This window comes from Schistocerca serialis, chromosome 3 (genome assembly GCF_023864345.2).
Source record: "Schistocerca serialis cubense isolate TAMUIC-IGC-003099 chromosome 3, iqSchSeri2.2, whole genome shotgun sequence".
In the NCBI taxonomy this organism is placed as follows: domain Eukaryota; kingdom Metazoa; phylum Arthropoda; class Insecta; order Orthoptera; family Acrididae; genus Schistocerca; species Schistocerca serialis.
In genome coordinates, this window is record NC_064640.1 from 463721070 (window position 1) to 463747671 (window position 26602).

Consider the following 26602-nt stretch of genomic DNA (forward strand, 5'->3'; position numbering starts at 1 on the left):
GAACCGGATGAATTGGGCTTCACACAGTCGTTATTTGCAGAATCGATGTTGATTCCGAGACAGGATATTTTCGGTCTCCAGAAAGGTCATAATACGCGAACATAAAGGGTGATCCAAAATTATTCAACAGACTGATGTCAACAACAGTTGTCTGTAGTTAGCATACGATAGACGTCGTTTCTTTAATGAGCTCACATTCTTCTATCACTTGGAACGCTTCCTTCCTGTCCGCATCTCGTGGTCGTGCGGTAGCGTTCTCGCTTCCCACGCCCGGGTTCCCGGGTTTGATTCCCGGCGGGGTCAGGGATTTTCTCTGCCTCGTGATGACTGGGTGTTGTGTATTGTCCTTAGGTTAGTTAGGTTTAAGTAGTTCTAAGTTCTAGGGGACTGATGACCATAGATGTTAAGTCCCATAGTGCTCAGAGCCATTTGAACCTTTTTTTTTTTTTTTTTTTTTTTGCTTCCTTCCTCTTAGAGTCTTAGCAGCTAAAATTTTGACACTTCATTTCTTCCGTTGCATTCTTTCTGCTTAAAAAATTTCAGTGTGGTTTTCGACATTTCGGATTGGACCATTCCCTTGTAAGTCTACTGTAAAAGAGTTCCCTATCGGCTAACTCATTCGCATACTCTGCATAGAATCCCATGTGGTGCGATTTCAGTTCATTTTCTATCCTTTTTGATGTTCGTGTGGCGATTAAAAGGAGGAACAACATTACGATATTTCTCAGTGAAACAACTGCGGAAAACGAAACGGAGTATTTTGGCTGTCGCTTTGTTCGTCCTCCGTTTCAGTTTCAGTGGCCCGTTTACTGATTTGACGTAAGACCAAAAGTTCTTCGAATTTTCTGTCACATTTCGCTTTCACTTTCGAGTTCGATGGAGATTCCCCCATGTCTCTCCTTGCGCTTATTGCTTATTACTGAAATTACAGCACACTACAACAGATGAAGAACGCGCCCAACCTATCTTTGACTAACAGAATTTTAAAACGCCATCCTCACTACCTTTGCAAGTATAAATCAACTGGATTGTAGCGTTGTGTTCGCGGAACTGTTACCGAAGGTAGTCATCTAAGACATTGGGCTCAATGCTACTATACAGGTCTAAAGCCCTATTGTTGATTCGATCTCATGCCGAAGTGGTGTTATTCGTCCACATAGTGGCTCCAGCAAGTCTTAGAAGCATGGTTTGTTCCCAACGAGTCTGGTCTCAGGAATTCTCCATCATGTCAGAAAAATCATCATACGTGCTCTATAACACATTGGTAGGAAAAGGCTGTAGAGAAGAAAAATGATGCCGTGGTGACATGACTGCTAACAGTCAGAGCAACAACACTGCCTTCACGCTTCGTCGCTCCGTCTTGATACTCTGTTTCAAGTGGCGATGTTTACGTAGCAATTCTTATTAAAACCATACCTCTTCAGTTCGTGGTTTACTGCAAATCTCATAGTTTTATTACCAAATAATGTGTTTACCCTTTCTGTTTGTCAATATTTATCCACGTTATTACACTTTCTATTTATTTATTTACCTATTTATTTATTTATTTATTCTTTTTTACTACCTAAACTAACTCATCACACAATTCTTAAATATTAAGAGACAAGATGACGAATGTGTAACTGGTGAAAATTTTTGCAGGCGCTGGTGTACATGTTAACTGACATGCAGATACCTGAACGCTATGACTACGCTTCAGAAGTCTTCAATAACTTCCTCGACCGCACGAAGCAGTTCGCCAAATGGACTCAGCAGGTTTAAATTAACTTAATTTTGAACGTTTCTAATAGTAGATTGTATTTACTGCTTTTCAAGAGGTTTCCGAAGTGCAGAGTGGATGTCGGTAACTTATCTGACCCAGTTTCACATGAAATATACGTATCGCATAATAATTATGTTCTAAACTGATAGGTGAGTGTAGATACCATCTTGCACAGAGATTTATTTCAATCATTTTATCATGGAATTCGAGTTGCTGCTACCGAGACCGGAAACTAAGGGATACGCTTTCCACAACTGTGCGATTCCCTGATATGACGAAACCATTGTGTACTCACTTCCACTCCATTTCGCTAACCACTAGAGTAACATTTCAGCTATTCTTGGATGTAATTGTCCTGTCGACACCAATCGGAACTCCAAGGGAGCCTTAACCCAGCTGGATATACGTGGTGGTAAAATCAGCCCCAGTAAGTTTTAGAAAGAAGCATCGTGCAGTACACTTATCTCTTTCAGGGAAACCACTATTCATATTGAAGATGCTGCGAAAAATTTTACTCACGTGTTCGTGTAACGTTGGACATATTCTGGTAACCTTCTGGACGGAAGAAAAATTATGGATTAACGTTACGTCGACTACGAAGTAATTAGAAAGGGAGCATAGGCTCAGATAGGGAGAAATAAATCGACTCAGTAATTTTCAAGGAACCATAAACCTAATCTTTTTAGAGAAATTATGGACAACTGAACTCTGGATTACAGATGCGAATTTGAACGTCGTTTCTCCCGAATGCGAACGGAGTCGGCTAACCATCACGTGATAGCCCTTTCGCGATTGTAGATCCAGAAGTAAAGTTCTGTGTTCTTTTACATGTAACAAGGCAGCGCCAGAACTAGACTTCGTGGTACTTACCACATCCTGAGAACTTTGCATTGACGTGTCGCCCATAGTCTCGGTGAATTCTGTATTTAACTTGGAAGTTAATTTTTTAAGATATATCTTCATCTATGTTTTCTCTACATATGAAACACGCCTTTATTTTATGACAGTCCGTTTTTATGAAATACAGCATCAGAATTCGAAAGAATCAAAAATGTAAGGATTTTGGTAGTAATTACCCTATTTTCTTAAAACTTTGGGAATCACATCATTAGCTATCTTACTGCAAAATGTAACAGTAAGAAGGAAGCCGGCAATGCTTTCTACTCGTCAGTTCACGCTCACTTAATCAGAGCCTTTTTTTTTCTTCTTCTTCTAAAGCCCAAGAGCGATAAGACCTCAGGTAGTTGTAAAAGATTGGATGAAAAATTTACTATAGCACAAATCCTCATCATGCATGATTCACAGAAATTAAGAGACATCAATTTGTTAAGTGCGAAATAGGAATTTCTAATATTTTTCAGGGTATTTTTTTCATGAGACAGCCACGAATTCAACAGGAGCTTTAGTGTTATTGTATTATTTTGACATTCGTGAATTGGTGAGTGATGTAGACGACCTTCTCATTGTGCAAGATAAAAAATGTAACAAGGCATCCAACGGATTAAGTAGAAGCGGCTAAGTGGTACGTTGATCATAGTGGAAGTCGGAATAGTTTACCAGTGGTATCCATGGACGTTGCGATGTCTTTTTTAAGGCAACATGTCCGGTTAGGTCACAAGCTAAGACACAAGGACATTGTAAACTGGGTGAACTATCGTGTTAGTCCATCGTCAACGCAAGCAAGACTGTGATGACATAGTGATAAAAACACTCGTTGCGCACTGTATTCGGAAATAATTTCAACTCTCCGAATTATATATGTCGTAAACTGATATCTAACAAAGATGCAGTCTTCATGAATGTTGGAAGCTCATACTTCCATAAAATATCTGAGGTGTTTAATATTCTCAAACTGTGATTGCGGTACTTTATTAAAAGACAAAAGAACATGAGAACATTATACTTTATCTACTTCTCAAAACGTGAAAGCTTGAATCCAGTACATTACAAAGAAAAACTAATCTGTTACTGTGTCAACTGTTGACATGTTAGTAGAGCGTATAATGACATTGCAACATCAACTACCAGCAACTAAACACATACGTCATTTAATTAATGCTCTCACAAAGCAGTGTGATTAAAAACTGTTTGCATTCAGACTTTTTCTGAACGCGTGGTAGGAGCTTGTCATTGTGTATGTTGTGACCTAGTTTATATGTAGCCCAAAAGGTCGGTAAATAGTGTCGTAAAAATCAGTTTCGTGTCAGATGTTTCGCACCGTTTTGCGATGCAGTAATATTGCGTTCGGCAATCGGTTGAACTATTTTAGTAGCATCACACATAATGAGTATCGTAACGAATAATCTGGACCACATTATTGTTAACGAGACGACACAGTTACGTGCGCATTCTAAGACTGCCTGAAAAATCTTTGTTAAAAATAGTTAAGTAAAGGTAGCTAAAGCTAAAAAGTTAAAAAATTAAGGCAAAAACTGGGAAGAAACTCGAATTATGTATCAGTTACTGACAGGAGACATTGTACATTAACTAACCTCACGGGGAAAATTGTACAAGAATTAGAAAATTTATTTAAATCTGAAATACAGATGGACAGTAATGAAAATAATGACAATCATGGAGTAATTAGTACTGAGGCGAGTCGAATCTCTCAGACAGGAAGTAAGGAAATTTTTTTGAAGATGATGGCATTTCAACACAAACAATTAAAGAGAAATGGAAAGTAAACCAAAAAGAACTTGCAATATTAGTTACAAAATGTCCGCGAGAAGGAAAATTCTCCAAACAAATTTGCAGATACTCTGTTTCAACAAGGAGTGCACAGATATTATTTTCTAAAATTATAACCAACCGCATAAAGAAATGGCTTATTGTGAACCAAAGGGACAAGCTGGCTTCGAAAATATGTACCTAGACAGATGTGGACGCGGCCCTGCTTGCGGGTGTCGAGCGTGCAGGGTGCAGTTGTCTGCAAGTTTCGACTCCCATCGGCACAACGACGCCTGTTGCGTGAGCTCTGGGGCCATCCTCAGTTCATACGGGCAGCTGGTGGAGGTGATGAAGACTGCTGGCCTCGCACGCAGAGTGCAGACAGGGCTTCCAGTTTGGAGCATTGTTCCTTTAGTTGAGCATTGTCCTCTTGCTTGGAGCCGAGTGAAGGGTCTTAACTAAAGACTTTGTCGACTCTGTGACTGTCTTTGCTACAAATTTCTAGACCTGAGTTACCCATGCGTTATTGGGTTTGGATTCCTCTTGATAGGTCAGGGGTGCACTGCACGAAGGAAGCAACTACTCAGGTAGCAGAGTACTTACGGAGTGCACATGACGATTTTTTAGGCCAGCCAGTAGTATGAGGCACTCTGATGAATACTAGCCAGTCGGTAAGTGCCAGCGGAAGTCAGATCGCGTTCAAGGTAAAGACACATCGACAGTCAAAATTTCATCAGTAAACTGTCAAAGTATTCGTAACGAAGTTCCCGTAGTTACTGTCCTCAGGAAATCTCTCGTGCTCAAAATAACCAATATAACCAAGGGACCGAGGGCTGGCTGAAACCAGAAGAGGAAAACTCTGACATATTTAGTGAGTCGTAGGCTGTATATCGTAAAGACAGATTAGAGCCCATAGGAGAGGGAGTGTTCATTGCAGTTGAGAAAAGTAATGTCTCTATTGAGGTCGACGTGGAGAGCGACAGTGAAGTTATCTGGTCGCATATAACAAATGTAGGAGAAACCAAGTTAATTTATGGATGTTTTTAGCGGACACCCGATTTCCCTGTGATATTTCAAGAGTCATTCAAAGAAAGTTCATGATCAGTAAATACCCAGATCATGCAATGTTAGTTGAAGGTGACATTAACCTACCAAGTATAGACTAGGATGTCTATGTATTCATTGCGGGGGGTACACACCGACAGTTGTGCGAAATACTTTTGGCACGTTTCCTGATAACTGTCTAGAGGACGTAGCTCGGCAGCCCACACGCAACGGAAATTCTTAGCTCTTGTAGCTACAAATAGTTCCGATCCTATAGACAATGTCAGTAAAGAAATGGAGATTAACAATCATGTCAGTATAACAAATATAGTTACGAAATTTAATAAATCAGCCAAGAAGGCTAGGAGAATGTTTCTGCTACGTAGAGCTGATAAGCAGTTGTTAGCACCTCACTTAGAGAGTGAATTGACGTCACTTAGTTCCAGTAAGATGGACGTAGAGACATTAGGGGCAAAGTGTAAGCATATTGTAAATCGTGGTCTGGAGAGTTATGTACCCAGTAAGTGGATAAAGGATGGAAAAGACCCACCATAATTTAATAATGAAATTCGGAAGATGCTGAGGAATCAGAAGTTGTAGCACTCTCGGATCAAAAGAGGCCCCGCAAATGGCAAACAAAGGTTAGTAGAGATTCGTCTTTCTGTGAAAAGATCAATGCGCGGAGCATACAATAACAACCACCGTCATATCTTAACAAAGGATCTGGTAGAGAACTCGCGAAAATTCTGGTCTTATCTAAAATCGTTAAGCGGGTCTAAGGCTTCCATTCAGTCCCTTGTTAATCAGTCTGATGTAGCAGCTGGTGACAGTAAAATGAAAGCCGAAGTTTTAAATTTCGCGTCCAAGAAATCGTTCACGCAGGATAATCTTACAAACTCACCGTCATTTGACCATCGGACAGACTCCCGTATTGACGACATAGTAATAAGCATCTCTTGCGTAGACGAACAACTGAAAGATTTGAAGCCGGCCGAAGTGGCCGTGCGGTTAAAGGCGCTGCAGTCTGGAACCGCAAGACCGCTACGGTCGCAGGTTCGAATCCTGCCTCGGGCATGGATGTTTGTGATGTCCTTAGGTTAGTTAGGTTTAACTAGTTCTAAGTTCTAGGGGACTAATGACCTCAGCAGTTGAGTCCCATAGTGCTCAGAGCCATTTTTTTTAAAGATTTGAAAACAAATAACTCACTAGACCCGGATGGAATCCCAGTTCTGTTTTACAAAGAGTAGTCTACAGCATTTGCCCCTTAGCCAGCATGCATTTATTACGAATGTCTCGTCCAGAACATAGCCCCAAGTGACTGGAAAAAAGTGTCAGTGACTCCTATGTATAAGAAGAGTAAAAGAAAGGACCTGCAAAATTATAGATCAATATCCCTAACTTCGGTTTGCTGCAGAATCCTGGAACATATTCTCAGATCGAATATAATATATTTTTTGAGACCGAGAAGCTTATGTCCACGAATCAACATTTTTTTACAAGGCATAGCTCGTGCGAAATTCATTTTGCCCTTTTCTCACATGATACACTGCGAACTATGGATGAAGGGCAACAAGAATATTCCGTATGTCTAAATTTCCGGAAAGCATTTGACACGGCGCCCCAGTGCAGGCTGTTAACGAAGTTACGAGAGTGTGGAAGAAGTTCAGGGATATGTGAGAGGCTCGAAGGCTTCTTAAGTGACAGAACCCAGTATGTTGCTCTCCACGGCGAGTGGTCATCAGAGACGAGGGTGTTGTCAGCAGTGCCCCAGGGAAGTGTGACAGGACTATGTTGTTCTCTATATATATGATTGATTTGACGAAAAGGGTGGGCAACAATCTGCGGCTGTTTACTGATGACACTGTGGTGTATGCTAAGGCGTCGAAGTTGAGTGACTGTAGGAAAATAAACGTTGACTTAGTCAAAATTTGGAGTTGGTGTGGTGAATGGCAGCCAGCTATAAATGTGGGAAAATGTAAGTTAATGCGGATGAGTAGGAAAAACGGACCTGTAATGTTCGGATACAGCATTAGTAGCGTACTGCTTGACGCAGTCACATCATTTGAATATCTGGGCATAATGTTGCAAATCGATATGAAATGGAAGAAGCATCTGAGTCTTATCGTAGGGAAGGCGAGTGGTTGACTACGGTTTATTGGGAGATTATTAAGGTAGTGTGGTTCACCTTTAAAGGAGACCGCATATAGGACGCTGGTGCGACCTGTTCTTGAATACTGCTCGAATGTCCGGGATCCGTACCAGGTCGGATTGAAGGAGGAATTCGAAGCAATTCAGAGGCGGGCTGCTAGATTTGTTACCGGTAGGTTTGAACGACACTTAAGTGTTTCGGAGATGCTTCGGGCGCTGATACGGGAATCCCTGGTGGGAAGGCGACTTACTTTTCGAGAAACACAATTGAGAATACTTCGAGAACCGGTACTTGAAGCTTACTGCCGAATGATTCTACTGCCACCGACATACGTTGCGCGTAAGGACCACGAAGATACGATACGAGAAATTAAGGCTTGTACGAAGGCATATAGACAGTACTTTTTCCCTCGCTCTATTTGCGACTGGAACAGGGGAAATGACTAGTAGTGGTACATGGAATCCTCCACACGCACCGTACCTGGCTTGCGCAGTGTGTGTGTGTAGATGTAGATGTAGATAGGTGTCATGTGGGCGAGGACGCCGAGTACTTATTTGTTTGAATAGGTGGTTAGAGTTTGTGGATGGGACATAAAACTGAATACAAGGGAGCATTTTTTGAGAATGTGTTTCCTGTAAGTGAATATAAAATATCTTTGCATTAACTGCTGTTAGTGCGCAAGATGTGGACGCTGAAAATTTCACCTCAACAGAAGCTTACCAGAAGCTACAATTTCAGCTTGTGGAACATTGGAGAAGACGGCATTTTCAATAGGATCATGAGTTACGGGTAAAAATGTAATATCTGTGGCAGTCAACTCAAGAACGAGCTGCTGGTCTGACTACAGCCAGAGTGTTGGCATTCATTAACCGCGGAAAAAGGAGGGAGAAGGTGGTTAACCGATCAAGTCAGCCGCCTTTTACCCCCGGTACTCAATATGATAGCAACATGAGTGGATCTATGCCATCCTTGGAGGGGGGGGGGGGGGGGGTTGCAATGAGGAAAAGCCCTCGCTCCTACCAGCGATGAAACCAGGGACCTAGAGTGCCCGAGTATAGCACTCTGCCCGTGAAATCACCCCAGTTATTATGAAATATTGGAAACTAACATAATGTGATTGTTGTAGTTTTTATTACCGATACACAACTGTGTTATTGCGATTGTAATTTAGGGGTTTTATGACCACAACACTTCAAGGTATAGCAGTGACGGTTTTTTCTCTGGAGGGCAGGCTTCCCGAAGATCTTGTAACTGCTGAAACCAGCCACAGCTGTTAAAGATGTGACTGAAAACGAAGTAGCATTGCACTATGTGTCGCTAGTTCTAACATATGTCACGACTAATAGAGGAACTAAATGTAGTAAGTTTGTAAGAATATGTGCAAGCCAATAGTAATATATAATCTACATACAGAGTGTTAGGGGTATAATTGCAGATATTGTGATCATTGGTACCTTAATATGAGCCTACTTCAGCGTGTAAGTTGTTTTTACTCTGGGTCTAACAGCATTCCCGCAAACACGTCACATAATTTACTGCCAGGTGTTTTCTGCGCGGTCGCAACTGTGTCACAAAGTGGACTACGTCTGTCAGTATAGAGTAAAAGTGCTGAAGCCACGTGTCCACACTTCAGCACCTGACCAGCTGGCCATGGGAAAATAGACATCAATGGCTTGCTTTGACACATGCACTTGGAGTACTAACCAACCTTAAAACATACTACTCCTAATAGCTGTAATTATTAGTCTGCAAGTTAAGTAAATACTGACTTATTGTTGTTCAGTACTCTGCCCTTAGTCACCAATACAAATATCGCCAGTTACACCTCTGGACCCTGTGTACGGAATAAAATAATTAAAATTAATAATGATGTCAAGAAACCGGTTGCTCAGATTTTGTATTTAGGATAGCTGACATCAATAAGTGGACGAACAGAAAATGTATTAAACTAGAGTGCAAAAGTGGGCTGCAGTGTTTTTGGTGAACTAAACAGTTTTTCAACGTAGTGTTCCTATGTGCTTGGAACAGAATGCTTACGATCAGCGTGTATTCCTAGTTTTGACCGATGCCAGTGAGAGGTGGATTTTTAATGCAAATTCCACTCAAAAACTGAAGCTCTCACAGTGAGAAATTGAGAAGCACATCTTAAGAATTTCCGGGAAAGACAAGAAAAGAAACAAGTGGATCATCAAGAAACTAGAGTGACAGACGTAATTATGAAAAAAATGATTCAAATGGCTCTGAGCACTATGCGACTTAACTTCTGAGGTCATAAGTCGCCTAGAACTTAGAACTAATTAAACCTAACTAACCTAAGGACATCACACACATTCATGCCCGAGGCAGGATTCGAACCTGCGACCGTAGCGGTCGCCCGTCCCCAGACTGTAGCGCCCAGAACCGCACGGCCACTCTGGCCGGCGTAATCATGAAAGCAGTGAACATGAAACAGAGGTGGACGCAACATGTATGCAGATGAATGGATTATTGGAGGACCAAAGAAGTTTCATGTTTTATTCCAAGAGAAAAAGAAATGAACCAAAGTGACGACCTGATGGAAGTTGGGTCAATGATATAAGAAAACATGCCGGACAACCATGGATTTCTATCACTGAAGACTGTAATGAGCCAAAAACTCTAGAAGTAGCCATTATCCAGTTTGCATGACAAATTGTTGATGCTGATTTTGATGATGGACGATGGAAGACATTTGATTCCTGGTGTTAAAATAACAAGCCAACATCTGTTTGTAAATGTCAAGGGTTTGTCGGTTGATTTCGCCTACAGTACGCATAGTTGAATGAAAAAGGCGCAAAGTAAAACTTCTTGCCGCTCCAAGAATCGAGCTCTGATGACATAAATGGTTAGAGTATCCTTACTCCAACCGTGGTCTGGTAGTCTCGAAAGAACTTTCGCAATGAAGAATGTAGAATATTCTTTCCGAATGTAAAAATCTGAGACCAGTGTGATGTTTAAGGCCATGAAAAAAAATGAAATCTAGCGCTGTAGTGGGATGAAAATCACTGCTACTGCGTATAATAGCACAGGAAGTGTGTATCATTTATTCTGAAACCTATTCAGTTAACTTTCCTTTTGTAAGTATTGTATCTTTCACATTTAATAGTCATCTCTTCAGTTTCTGTGTCGGCACTGAGGAACAGAGTGGGGTCACGGTGGCTGATAAAGGTGAAGAGTGTTATTGCAATTCGATCAATACAAATTCCAGCACATGAATGAGCGAAAAATCATTATTGTTTAGATAAGACAAACTTGGAGAATACAAGAGGACAAAATTACAGACGCTTGAGTCTAGATAGGATAGCGAGGTCTTATTAACGTCATAGTCGTAGGCGCACTCTGACAACATCACAAAGTACAGGAGACTCCCTTTCTGTGGAGGTGCGTCTGAAATGACCTGGCGTGGCTGACCTGTTCTAGAGCCTACAATAACCACTTGCGCAATCCGTTCTGAGGGCTCCGAATGAGGCACAAGAACGAAAGAATCTGGTCGCAGTCTGTATTTTCGCTACTATTTGTTGGAGATACAAAATTCAGTCCAATAGGAAGTTGAATATTGACACTTTCATCTTATCTCTGGGTCTATTCGTGCAACTATCGTACAGACACCATCAGTGAAAGTAATGAAAGGATGCACAGCTGTCAGTTTCAAGATGGTTTATCCGTGGCTTCTCTACGTTGTCTTCAGCACATGTTGTGGTAATGGGCGTATTAACAAAATTATTGATTCGCTCACTCTAACTGAGAATATATGTCTTTTTCTCTGCCCTACGAAAATATACTCGCCGGCGCAATGGTGAGTTCTTTGGTTCGCTTCGGGAAGAAAGTGAGCAGACTATAACGTATAAAATATTAGTTCACTTTATTACAATATAGATACCAAGTAAAAACTTCGTACAGTTCATTTCCACAGGAATGTTCCGTGTAAATACGACTTGATACAGACACTTTTACAAGACTCTCCCTTTGAAGACTGACATAATATTCATATTAAGTTCCCCTAAGACATTTAATACACCACTACTGGCCTGTCTAGCAAGGGGAAAGCCTCAGACACGGCCAACTGATTCGGCTCAGATTTGGCGGGTCGCTTGTGTACAACCTAAAACGAAGGAATCTAAGAAATGTTTGGTCAACACCCCCGCGTTTTTGAGAAAATCACCCCTAAAGGTTATGACGAGCGATCGACTCAAAGTTGGCAGGATCGATAGAAAATTGAGCATTTTCCATCACCAGGTATGGGGTCCGAAGACGCATACTTTTCTAGAAATCGAGGTAAGAAACTTTTACAACTGCCGCTTCTGTACCCACATGGTCAACGCTTTTCGCCGACAGCACCGATGGCGTAACGGCCAAGGTAACTGGCTGCGAATCTCGAAGAAACGTAATGAATGTTATTCTTTTAGTTTGTATTTTTCCATATCTCAATTGATAGGGATAGGAGGGTTAATAAGGTAAGTAAATCAACAAGGAATGATAATAAGGTAGGCAAATAAATTTCTCAAATCTCTTGGGATAGTAAAAATATGGCTCTGAGCACTATGGGACTCAACTGCTGTGGTCATAAGTCCCCTAGAACTTAGAACTACTTAAACCTAACTAACCTAAGGACATCACACACATCCATGCCCGAGGCAGGATTCGAACCTGCGGCCGTAGCGGTCGTGCGGTTCCAGACTGAAGCGCCTTTAACCGCGCGGCCTCTTGGGATAGTAAACAACTAAATTGTTACTCCAGGTCACTTTACAATGGCTCTTCCAGTCACTGTTACGTGCCTCTCTTTTCTTCGAACGACTAGATGGATGGTACTTGTCATATAAACATTCGAAACAAATATACTCGCGGCACCAAGAGCATCTAATGAATGCAATCTTTCGACAGCTACACTGTTCTTGCCCTATGATATGACGAAGAGGCAACCGGGACAACATAACTCTCCCCGCGTGCATTCTATCCCGTACCTCGCTGTAAACAAGCGTCGCACGGTTGGCTATCTGTGATCCCTCGTGATGAAGTCGCAGCACTTTTACTCGGAGTTGTTTTCATGTGACAAGGCTTAAAAGCTTAATACTTTACTAACTCACGGTGTTTGGGAAATTAGTTTGCCTACCTTATTATTATCATTCGTCATTAATTTACTTACCTTGTTAACCCTCCTATCCCTATCAATTGAGATAGGGAAAAATACAAACGAAAAGAATAACATCCGCGAGGTTCAAAAATGGCTCTGAGCACTATGGGACTCAACTGCTGAGGTTATTAGTCCCCTAGAACTTAGAACTAGTTAAACCTAACTAACCTAAGGACATCACACACATCCATGCCCGAGGCAGGTTTCTTCGAGATTCGAGCCCGGGTTTTCCGATTCCCAGCCAGTTACCTTGGCCGTTGCGCTGTCAGCGCTGTAGACGACAGGCGTTAACCATGTGGGTACAGACGCGGCAGTTGTAAAAGTTTCTTACCTCGATTTCTGGAAAAGTATGCATTTTCGGACCCCATACCTCATGATGAAAAATGCTCTATTTACAATTATCTATCGATCCCGCCAATTTTGAGTTGATCGCTCGTCATAACCTTTAGGGGTGATTTTCTCAAAAACGTGGGGATGTTGACCCAAAATATTTTAGATTCCTTCGTTTTAGGTTGTACACAAGCGACCTGCCAAATCTGAGTCAAATCGGTTGGCCGTATCTGAGACCTTCCCCTTGTAAGACGATGCCGTCGTCTTGATCGCTGACTACAAACTGGGCCATGTGTTCCTCTGCTCAGCCGTAAAAAGACGAGCTGTTGCGGTGGCGTGGAGAGAAGATCTACGAGGCGCGGCCACCCCGGTGTTTCTCATTCATCTGTGTGGCATGTACCGACTATACTCTATTGTGGAGAGAAGATCTACGAGGCGTGGCCAACCCGGTGTTTCTCATTCATCTGTGTGGTATGTACCGACTATACTCTATTGTGGTTTCGGACCGAGGAACCAACCTTACCTTGGAGCTCAGCTCTTCAGGCGACACCATATACAAACAGTGACACAAATTGGCATTAGATCGATGGCTATCAATTACTGTTATGAATTTTAGTGAGAGATAAATGTCTCACCAAAAATGCTATCACACTTAGGCGGTAAGCGCAGTGACAGTTTACAGTATTAAGGTTTCCCAGCACAGTAAGTTTCCGGCTAAATTAGCATAAATCACAGCGACAGAATCTGACCATTCAGCCGCTATAACGGTACGCAAAACAATGAAGACAGTCCTCTCAGTGGTCGTCCGTGGCCAGTAACGTCGTCTTGTGAGTGCTATCTACAAATTACGGCATAGCTCCTAGGTACCACGAGGAGAATGTAACAGGAAACTGGGAAGGGTGTGTCGACCCGCACTGTACGTAACCATCGTCACAATACCATTACGAAGAAGCTACAAACCCTCAAGCACCATGGTACTCGTAGAAATGGAGAAGAGAACACCAGGAATGGAATCTGGATCGACAGTATCGGGCTGTCTGCATCGCGGAATGGAGGTGTGAGAGTGTGGAGACGGCCTGGCATCATCCCAAAACTCAGGCCTGTAGTATTACGTGTACACCGACAAGATGAGTCAGTCATGTTTAGGGCCTGTATAACTACTAATGAGACCCGCGTACGGCTATCCTGATTTAAGTATTCCGTTATTTCCCTAAATCGCTTCACCAAATGCCTTGATGGCTCCTTTGGAAGCGCACGGCCAGTTTCCTTCCTCATCCTTCCCTAATCCGAGCTTGTGCTCCAATCACTAATCTCCTCCATAACTGATGAGGTCAACATGAGGGCTGAGCAGTATCGTGGCAAGACCCTTCGACATATTTTCCAACCATGCCGTGAAAGATTTCAGCGATCGGTTCGTCGTTCAACACAATAATGCACAAGCACACTGTGTTCACCACGCTAACACGTTTCTTCAAGAGGCATGTATCAATCTAAATGAGAAGTCTCTAGTGTCTGCTGAAATGAAGGCTAGTGACCGTGTTTGGGACCAACTGAAACTTTCTCTGCGTCTTCGCAAGAATCGTACTCACACACTGGGTGATCTCAGAAGGGTCGCCACAGAAGAGCGGGACAGGCTTGAGATGCAAAATCCCGAGTACAGTGTCGACCGCACGCCAAGGAGGATCCACGTACGTTACAAGGGGCGTGATGGAGCAACAAAGGTTTTAGTGTTACCCAGTAGAAAATTTTGAATACACAGGTGTGCGTTTTCCAATACACGTCCGTTACTTAATATATATACTTCGAAAAGACCTATTCATTCAGTCCCTGTTCCTCTAGCATCTAAGCCCAAACACTTTCACAAGTACGCAGATGGTGTGAAACATGTTTTTGAGCAATCAATTGATGTAAACGAATTTCATCATCTACAGTCATTGCGAATAATCCAGATTTTATTGGATATACTAAAGTTGAGAAATGCACATTTTTCTCTTTCAGACGATGGATGACACACTGAAACGAGACCTTGACGATGTGGAGAAGAAAGTGGAAGAAACTGCTGCTCGGTTGAAAAATATTAGAATGGATCTCATCAGAAAAAAGGTACAGTCACATTTGTTATTTGTCTGTATTCCAAAAAACGGTGACGATACAGTGTTTGGACAGTGTTTGATACAATGCTTGGGAAACTACAGGGCAGGAATGTATGTTTATTTGCTGTCGCCACAAGAACCTAAGAAACATCAGGCCTACTTGCGAGTACTTAGCTCTCAGTTTCGTCCTGGAAATATTTAATTAGAATTTAGACTGATAAATTACAATACATTCCAATTCCATAAGCTCTACCATCAGTACATAGAATAACTTCTTTTTACACAAATGTTTAATGTTGCACAAGTGGCATGTTTTAGTAATTTGTCATCACCTACATAATTGTTACCAGTGAATGGGGGCTTTAAGAACTTCGAACAATGTTTGCAGATTGAAAACAATGAACTGTCATTTAGAATATGTCGCTATGGCTTCTTGTTTATTAGTTCGAAGGATCTATAATTAGTGGAGGCAGAGCAAACGCACGACGGAACAATATTATCCTTGCATATAAGCTTCATAATTGCGGAACAGCATGAAATCATTTCAATGCATGATGCCTGTTCTTATAAGCAGATCATTTAAATTAAACAGCCACTATTCACTTTAAACCAATGTCCATAGGTATAAATTGAATTGCTCTCGTGTCCTTTATATGAGCTCTTCTTAGAGAAGTTAGTGGCAACGATAGTGCGTAGATATCTATATTTTTAATACATTAAATTTACAATTATTATAACTAATGAAATACCTTTAATGAAGGTTTGTGTTCAATGTAAACACAGAAATCCACCCTTTATCATTTTAGTTAGTTCCCATAGTTAAATATAGCAATACAAGTGATCCACTGTGCATTCACGAGACGTGAAAAGGAAGGAAGGCCACGGATCAATGCCTCATCGACGCCGAGGTTAATTAGAGTTGGAGCACAATCTCGAATGGTACAGGAGTAGGGAAATATACTGAACGTATTCTTCTCGAATATATCATACTGGTATTTGAATTCTGGGATATAGTGCCATCATGACCAAGCACTAAGCACTTCTCCGTCCCGCTCGTTCACAAAAGATAATCCTTCATATTTCGAAAAACATTGCAGGCTGTATTCTGTACTAATCGAATTTACGTCACCGATTTATCGATTCTTGAATTAACCAGTTTTCCTGGAAATCAGTTAGGTTCTCTCGAAATGTTAGCAGAGCTAACACTGCTACACTGAACTTCAAAGGTTCACCTTGCTTACATCTGCTGCTGGCAACAAAAAAGCATCTCAAGTGCAAAAGAAACGTGTTTATTACTTATATATACTATGTGAAGAAAAGTGTCTGGATTCTCTTACGTCATATGGAATTCACCACAAGATGTAACGAGAGGCAGACCCACCAGTATAGAAGGAGGCGGAGAATACTGTGTTGTCAGCAGAGATTACCTATTGCTGTTAATGCTTCTTTTATAGACCTGCTACGGTCGCAGGTTCTAATCCTGCCTCGGGCATGGATGTGTGTGATGTCCTTAGGTTAGTTAGGTTTAAGTAGTTCTAAGTTCTAGGGGACTGATGACCACAGTCGTTAAGTCCCATAGTGCTCAGAGCCATTTGAACCATTTTTTTCTTCTAGACAATCATTAACAAAAGGATGGGTCGATCAGGAGAGCTCAGTAACTTCGAACGTGGACTACTCTTTGGATGTCTCCTAAGAAACAAAACCTTCAGGAACAGATTAACCCTTTGCTGACCAAGAGGGCTGTTGGTGATGTGATTGTGAAGTGGAAAAGAGAAGCAACAACCACAGTTAATTCAAGAACAAGCAGACTTCATATGCTAGAGGACGCGGACCGTCGAGCATTGCGGAGGGTGGTTGTAAAAAGACGCATGTTATCAGCGGAAGGAATTAATGGTTATTTTCAAACTGCTGTCAACAGTCCAGCTAGCACAATCATCGTGCATAGCGAGTTTAAAAGAATAGGGTACGGTGGTGGAGGAACTCCTCGTAAGCCACACATTTGTGTAGTCAATGCTAAGCGACGCTTGATGTGGTGTAAAAGGGGACACCACTGGACAGTGGATGGTAGGAAACGAGTTATTCTGAGTGACGAATCACACCGTACCATGTGGAAATCCGATGGAAGACTTTGTGTTTGGTGAATGCCGAGAGAACTTTACATACCATCATCTACAGCGCCAACACCGAAGCACAGATGAGGTGGTGTTAAGGTATCGTGACCTCTTTTTGTGGCTAGGTTGTGGTTTCCCTATTGCTACGGAAAAATATGAAGACATTGTACAACACTGCGTACTGTGTACAGTAGAGAAACACTTCGGAGATGATGATTCATTGTATTAGCATGACAATGCATCCAGTCATGATGCGCATATGTGAGACAATGTTTTGTGGACAGTATTATTCCTGCAATGGCCTGGACTGCCGAGAGTCTCTACTGGAGCCCAGTGGAACTCCTTTAGGATGAGTTACAACTTTGATTTCGCTCCTGAGTCAAGTGTCGAACATCACAACCCTCTCAAATTTCGTCTTTTGGGGATGAATGAGCTGTCATTCCTCCACAGAAATTCAGACACCTAACTGAAAGTGTCACCAGCTACTTTCAAGCCTTCATAAATGCAAAGGGTCGACACACCTAATACTAATGTCCATTAATTGGTGTCCGGGCACATTTGCTGAGATAGTGTATGTTTTCCTTCAGTCACGAGTGATGCAAATTTTACATCTTGGTACATACCAAAGAAAAATTAAGATGAAACGGAAACGAGACTTTTCGCCAGCTTCGTACTTTCAGGTAACTTCTTTACTTTGACAAACTTATAAAACGGCTGTCTTCAGTGTTCAAATGTGTGTGAATTCCTATGGGGCCACACAGCTGACGTCATTGGTCCCCAGACTTACACACTACTTAAACTAACTTACACTAAAGACAACACACACACCCACGCCCAGGGGAGGAATCGAAACTCCAGCGGGAGTGGCCGCCCGATTCGTGACATGGCGCCTCTAACCGCGCGGCGACTAGCTCTGTCTTCGGATGTCTATTTTTATACTTCAATTTTCAGATTAAAATAGTTTCTAAGACCACAATCGAGACACGTTAGTTAAAGTCGCAAACTGTCAATGCCTATTAAGTAAGGTGAATACACTACTGGCCATTAAAATTGCTACACCACGAAGATGACGTGCTACAGACGCGAAATTTAACCGAAAGGAAGAAGATGCTGTGATATGCAAATGATTAACTTTTCAGAGCATTCACACGAGGTTGGCGCCGGCGGCGACACCTACTACGTGCTGACATGAGGAAAGTTTCCAACCCATTTCTCATATACAAACAGCAGTTGACCGGCGTTGCCTGGAGAAACGTTGTTGTGACGCCTCGAGTAAGGAGGAGAAAGGCGTACCATCACGTTTCCGACTTTGATAAAGGTCGGATTGTAGCCTATCGCGACTGCGGTTTATCGTATCGCGACATTGCTGCTCTCGTTGGTCGAGATCCAATGACTGTTAGCAGAGTATGGAATCGGTGGGTTGAAGAGGTTAATACGGAACGACGTGCTGGATCCCAACGGCCTCGTATAACTAGCATTAGAGATGACAGGCATCTTATCCGCATGGCTGTAAAGGATCGTGCAGTCACGTCTCGATCCCTGAGTCAACAGATGGGGACGTTTGCAAGACAACAACCATCTGCACGAACAGTTCGACGACGTTTGCAGCAGCATGGACTATCAGCTCGGAGACCATGGCTGCGGTTCGGTTACCTTGACGCTGCATCACAGTCAGGAGCGCCTGCGATGGTGTACTCAACGAGGAACCTGGGTGCACGAATGGCAAAACGTCATTTTTTCGGATGAATCCAGGTTCTGTTTAGAGCATCATGATGATTGCATCCGTGTTTGGCGACATCGCGGTGAACGCACATTCGAAGCGTGTATTCGTCATCGCTATACTGGCGTATAGCCTGGCGTGATGTTATGGGGTGCCATTGGTTACACGTGTCGGTTACCTCTTGTTCGCATTGACGGCACTTTGAACAGTGGACGTTACATTTCAGATGTGTTACGACCATTGGCTCTACCCTTCATTTGATCCGTGAGAAACCCTACATTTCAGCAGGATAATGCACGACCGCACGTTGCAGGTCCTATACGGCCCTTTCTAGATACAGAAAATGTTCGACTGCTGGTCTGACCAGCACATTCTCCAAATCTCTCACCAATTGAAAACGTCTGGACAATGGTGGCCGAGCAACTGGCTCGTCACAATACGCCAGTCACTACTCTTGATGAACTGTGGTATCGTGTTGAAGCTGCATGTGTAGCTGTACCTGTACACGCCATCCAAGCTCTGTTTGACTCAATGCCCAGACGTATCAAGGCCGTTATTACGGCCAGAGATGGTTGTTCTATGTACTGATTTCTCAGGATCTATGCACCCAAACTGCGTGAAAATGTAATCACATGTCAGTTCTAGTATAATGTATTTGTCCAATGAATATCCGTTTATCATCTGCATTTCTTCTTGGTGTAGCAATTTTAATGGCCAGTAGTGTATAAGAATGACGATTTTTTTTTCAGCAGTGGCAGCTAAAATTCAAGTAACAATTCTTTTTGAAAATTTTTCCACGTAGAAATAATGGCAACAGTAGATCCAAATCCGCATACGTAGAATACTAGTAAAATGAGTGCTTAAGCGGTTAATCGAACTGAGGTATGGTACGCACAAAAAACTAGCAGCGGCCTCCTTTGCCAGACTGAAGTGGCGACTGCTCCACCAAGCTTAACCACTAAAAATTCCTCAAACTACGTTCAAACCTGAAAGTAGTAGCTTTTATGCGTCGTTATCACCGTATGGTACAGTCTCAGCATTTGTCGCAGTTCGAATGGCAGTACTATTGGTCTGTGGGGAATGGGTTTGTCACAAACGTGGCATTTCAGTTAGTTCAGATCATAATGCTGGTGCAATACTGATGTATGTCAGTAAGTAATGGACGGACTGTAATCACAGTGACTGGAAGGGACTGGACCACCGACGTTGCTATAGCGTGAAGTGACTCTCGTCTTGTCCGAGTGGAAATAACGGACAACGAAACTACATCCACAATGTTGGTTTAACACTGGAGCACGGTGCCGGGTATGGGTCTATCTGTCCGCACAGTTCGATACTGTCTGCTATGGGTCGCACTGATGGCAGTGATTACAATGCCTCTGCTTCCATTATGCAAAAACTGCATACTTTTCAAACTGCAACAGTACATAAACGCCATCACCTGCCTTCTGAGTAGCAAAATTTTGTATTTCCGGAGCAGTCTCGCTTCAATCTGCCATACAGTAATGGATGCGAATATCTTACGCGCCACCACAGTAATCGGAACTTGACAGTCCGTGTTCTTTAACGGCACAGCAGAGAAATTTCAAGGATGATAGGATGATTGGATACAAAATGAGGTCTCGACTCTTACTTATTAAGGACATTCTGAACAGCAGCCAATACATATAGGAAGGTTTACTGCCCCAGATACTGATTACAGTTATAATTAGTTATAATATCAACAACGTCGTTTCTTAATCAACTGTTGTAATTTTTCATAAATTTTCACAAATTCGGCAGATTGTAGTACCGAAGGTGCTTACACAAATGTTTTTAAACACAGTGCAGACAACGACACAACAAAAGGAGTGCTGCAGTATGTCTAATTAGTTAACCTCACTACTATATAAAGGAGTTCTATGAGAATCTATACGTAAGAGGCTACTGGATGAGAGGCGGAAGACCGAAACACGCAGTGCAGTGTGAACGCAAGAAATAATCAAGACTCAATACACAATTCGCAATACAATTGAAAGATTACTTTTTCGAGAATCCATAATTGTCTCCCAATGAGAAGCATAACTCGGACTCGGCAACGCTTCCAACAGGAAGATCCGACACAGGCCACAGTATTCCGAGGGCAACAACTAAGTTACTCATGTCGACAGTTGTTCTTGATCTGAATTCTGGAATATTTACTGAATCTGATTTGGTGAAGAAATATCAAAATATTCTATTAAGTAACTTTGCTTTAGTAACGCTGTCATCAGTTGCCGTCATCGGACAGTTATTGATTGTGTGTTGACGTTATGACCAGAATATCCTCCGACTGTCTTCCAGCTTTCGAGAAGGTTTCATTGTGAAAACTACTAAAATTATCTAGCATTCAAGTCTGCTCTAAATTTCGAGTTTCTGTAAAACAACGAGGATCTTGGAGATTTCACATTCATTTGAATCCGGCATGCTTTTTTGGTTGCTCCTGCAATAATGCCGTGACTTATCTTGTGTAATAGAAAGAATCTGTTCCATCTCATTAATTTACTTTATGTGAATCTCCCAGTTGCCGTCAATACTATTTCTTTCTATTTAAACCACATCTGGTTTCCTTTTACATAGTTAGGATAGAAGGAAGAGAGATTGTGTCTTGGAAGGCGTTAAGCGAATTTTTATCTGATATTTTAAATAGATACATTTTGCGTGTAGTTTTGATGGATTTGGCTCTTATGGTATTCAGTCTTACCACAACAACTCTGTGGTCACTAATCTCTGTATCCGTCATAACGCTCTCTACTTCCTCAGAACTATCTACTGCTAAGAGGTCAATTATTTTATCGCAATAATTTACGCATCGTGAAGGATACTCAAATAACTGCTGAAAAAATTTCATAAAATACATTTCGTACAATTTCGGAGCATGTTTTGCGCCTATCATTGGCTTTAGACACATATTTTCGCCAACGCACAAAAGGTAGATTGGACTAACCGAATGAAGCAATGTTGTTTTTAAGACAAAGGCTTCATATTAACACGAAACTAGCAGAGTAGCACCGTGGTCTGGTGGTTATGGTACTAAACTGCTGCATCGAGGGTCATGAGTCCAGATCTCACCTGAACTGTGCGGTTTTAATTTTTATATTCGGTTCGAGTACATTCTAGAAGTATCCACAAATGTCAAGAATCATTGTACAGCAATGTCCTGTAGCTGTAAATTTACTGTAAGTGTTCTGGCCGGAGGCAGTTCTCACCGCTCTCCTGTATGTCCAAGTGCTGATTAAAGCTTCGTTAAGTGAAGTTAGTGTTCGTCATTCATCAATTACACCTTCTTCTACGTGACATTATTCTGGTGGAGGTGCTGGGCATTGGAACTTGTGATGCCACACATTATCGACGACACAGCGACTCCCATCACGCCACGACAGAGCCGCCGTTTACGTGGTGAGAAACCCGAGTTAGAGCCATATTCCACAGATCGCAATCTGTCGGAGACAGAGGTAGAAAAGGACGTGACGATGACAGCAACTGTGTGCCACCACATGAGACATCATTCCGGGTTCTCTGGTGACGATGGCCAAGATCCAAATATGTGACGGAAGATATATGAGCGTATAGGCAAATTTAACAAATGGAATGACAGCAAACGACTTCATAAAATGGAGCCAGTATATCGAGACAATGCATCAAAAATGAATTACACGCAAAAAGTTTGAACGTCTTAAAAACGTCGTAGCGATGTCTGTGATGGAGGAAGCAATTGATTTCACAAATATTCTTCGTCAGATAGTGAGAGAGGAAGTTCAGAAGTCACTTAGATTGCACGGAGAGCAAAAAAACCAAGACACTTCAAGCGGTCATAAGGGAGGAAGTGGAACACACATTGAACCCAATCTCTCGTCCATCAGTTCCCATTAAAACGGGGAAAAAGTCGAGACTCAGATGAAGGTACGTACCTACAGTGCCGCTTGAGGAACCTGTTTGGGCACCAAGGAAGACTGACGTCTGGAGGACCCAGGATAACCAACCAGTATGTTTCCATTGCGGACGACCGGGACATGTGGTGCGCTATTGTCGAGAAAGGTGGTGGATATTTGATGACGTCCGTGCCAGAAGACAGCAGACCGATCTTAGCTGACGCCAACCCCGGGACGACGAAGATGAACGAGAAGATGTGGGTGCAGGACGACGTAGGTCACCATCGCCGCAAGCTAGCCGCGGAAGAGGACGTTCCCAGCGCGCCGATCAAGGTCTCCATCGCAGTTTAGAAACTGCAGCCGATCACCTAGCCGCCGCAACCTAGAAAACAGAAGGGTGCGACGTTCTTTGGAGGTAAGGACGCCGAAGAGATTAAAATCCTACACCGTCTACCACTACAAAAATGGTTGGAAACTACGTCGATATCCTCATGGATGGCCGACCAGCTCATGCTCTTGTGGACTCTGGAGCATCATATCCAGTCATTTCGGAGAAGTACCGTCGCCAGTTGCATAAGACTGTATTCATTGACAACAAAATATCTCTGCTGAAGGTGGCTAATGGGAATTATGTAAAACCTACGGGAAGATGTACGTTTCGTGTGAATATAAGTGGTCATAAATAGCCCTTAGAATTCATCGTCTTACAAGAATATAGTCATGACGTCATTCTCGGATGGGACTTTTTGAAATCTTCTCAGACAATTATAGACTGTGGTCGCTCGAAGATTATGCTAGAGGAGATGAGATACTGTGGACAGGAAGATGCGCATCCGATTGTGTGGAGACTATGTGTGCTGGATCAAGTGATCATTTCTGCTGTCAGCGCTAGATAGGTAACTGTCATGCATCATGCCATGCATCAACCCATGGATCTTGTAATGGAATGTAAGAGAAGTATGCCACTGAAAAATAATTTAGTCATCCTATCGTCTGCCGTTTCGTTTAAGACAGGATTCGGTGAATTGTGGATAGTCAACTGTCGCCGAGAACCACAGATCCTTCCAAGACGCATGCTGATCCGTTAATTGAAGAGCAGCTGAGCCTCATAGACACCTGTGGGCGAAATTAGCGCTACCACTACGAGACAAGATCTTATACCTCGACTATGACCAAATCTCACTAAAGAACAACAGAAGAAGGTACTTGCCATTCTTCGAGAGTTCTCTGAATGCTTCAATCCACAGGTGAAGATCAAATTAGACAAATCGACCGTGAAGCACCGGATTAGCACTGGAGACCATCAACAAATAAGGGAGAGAGCATACCTTGTGTCAGCAATGGAACGTCGACTAATTCGCGACGAGGTAGAGATAATGATGAAGAATGACATCATTCAGCCTTCGCAGACCCCATGGTCGTCACCAGTGGTTCGTCATGAAGTAGGCTGACAGTTGGCGCTTTTGTGTTGATTACAGGAAGCTTAATAAGATAACTAAAAAAGACGTTTCCCCTTTTCCACGAACTGACGATACACTGGATTGTCTGAAGGGGGATAGGTTTTTCTCAACCATGGACATGTACTCGGGATACTGGCAAATCGAAGTAGATGAGGCTGATCGTGAGAAAACTGCATTCATCACCCCTGAGGGCCAGTATAAGTTTAAGGTAATGAGCTTTGGTTTGTGTAATGCACCAGCAACTATTTAACTGATGATAGATAATCTCCTAAGTCACCTGAAATGGACGATGTGTCTTTGTTATTTAGATAACATTATTGTGTTCTCAGAGACGTTGGATGACGACATGAAAAGACTGAGGGCCGTTCTTAAGCGTCTCCAACAAAAAAGTGTATCTCTGGAGCAAAAGAAATCAAAATACTTGGACACCTTGTGTCAAACGGAGGTGTGCAGCCAGACCCAGAGAAGGTGTGATCTATAACGGAATTTACTGTTCCTCAAAGTATTAGCGATGTCAGAAGCTTCTCCAGATTATGTTCTTATTACCGTAGTTTTATCAAAGACTTTTGTATCAAAGCCAGGCCACTCCAAGAGTTGTTAAAAGCCGATGCTAAATTTATCTGGGGTGGTGCTCAACAACATTCTTTCGATGTGCTGCGAAAGGCTCTGACGACTGATCCTGTACTTGGTCTGTATGATGAGAGAGCACCTACTGAACTATACACAGATGCCTGTGGGTAAGATATCGGTGCTGTTCTGGTGCAAACAAATTTCGGATGGAATAGATAAGGTTATAGCCTATGCTTCTAGGACACTTACAAAACCCGAGAGAAACTACTCAACTACAGAAAGAGAATGGCTTGCTGTTATCTGGGCCATGTGCAAATTTCGACAGTATCTCTATGGAAAGCCATTCACAGTTGTTACAGACCATCATTCACTTTGTTGGCTGACAGGTCTTAAGGATCCACAGGACGACTCGCCAGGTGGGCAGTATGTCTTCAAGAGTATGACGTTACCATAGTGTACAAAATTGGAAGAAAGCACCAAGATGCCGACGGTCTTTCAATAAGTCCTGTACAAGACCAACAAGACTTTAATGAAGATAGTGACTGTTTCGCTGCACCCCAGGTTCTCTCTGCTGAGCAGAAGATGGAAGCAAAGATATCCCAAATTATGCTCGCCTTAAATCGGTCAGAGGATGTAAAAGGACAATTTATGGTAATTAATGGATTACTTTGCAAAAACAACTTTGATCCGTTTGGAAAGAGGTGGCTACCAGTGATTCCAAACACACGCGCTTAGATGCTCTACAGAAATTCCATGACACACCCGAGGCCGGACATTTAAGATTTATTAAGAGGAGGAGGAGGAGGTTAGTGTTTAACGTCCCGTCGAAAACGAGGTCATTAGAGACGGAGCGCAAGCTCGGGTTAGGGAAGGATGGGGAAGGAAATCGGCCGTGCCCTTTCAAAGGAACCATCCCGGCATTTGCCTGAAACGATTTAGGGAAATCACGGAAAACCTAAATCAGGGTGGCTGGAGACGGGATTGAACCGTCGTCCTTCCGAATGCGAGTCCAGTGTGCTAGATTTATTAAGACCTACGTTACAATCCGCAAGAGATTTTCCTGGCGAAGTTTATTTAGGAGTGTCCGTCACTATGCGTCGCAGTGTCGAGAGTGCCAGAGGAGAAAGACATATCCTCAGAAACCACCTGGCCGATTTATACCAACTTCACCAGCAAAAACACCTTTCCAGCGCGTTGCGATTGACCTCCTCGTACGATTTCCAACGTCTGCTAGTGGCAATAGATGGATTATTGTTTATACTGATTATCTGACACACTGTACTATTACAAAAGCCATGAAAACAGCAGAAGCATCACAGGTAGACAAATTCGTCGTGGAAGACATTGTACCACAACATGGTGCCCCAAGATCGTTAATTACGGATCGAGGGAAAGTTTTTCAACCCAATCTTGTGATAGAGATAAACCGTCGGCGCAAAATTACTCATCGCAAGACGACTGCCTACCATCCACAAACTAACGGGCTTACTGGACACCTTAATAATGCCTTGGCCGACATGCTATCAATGTTCATCAGTGTTGAGCAGGGCGAATGGTATGAGGTGCTACCTTTCGTGACGTTTGCCTACAACGATGAACACTGTGTTTCCGTTACATCCTGATGACGTGCACGACGACTACATCGGCCAGGTGTTAA

At 42.6% G+C, this 26602-nt stretch overlaps 1 protein-coding gene across 1 annotated transcript in view; it reads left to right on the forward strand.

The window, feature by feature from the left end:
* The window catches only part of LOC126470927 (uncharacterized), a 447426-nt gene that overhangs the window by 335952 nt on the left and 84872 nt on the right, over window positions 1–26602 (forward strand). Inside the window, exons 5-6 of the mRNA XM_050098954.1 lie at window positions 1642–1755; window positions 15100–15204. Coding sequence (XP_049954911.1) covers window positions 1642–1755; window positions 15100–15204 — 219 coding nt within the window. The remainder of the gene's footprint in view (window positions 1–1641; window positions 1756–15099; window positions 15205–26602) is intronic.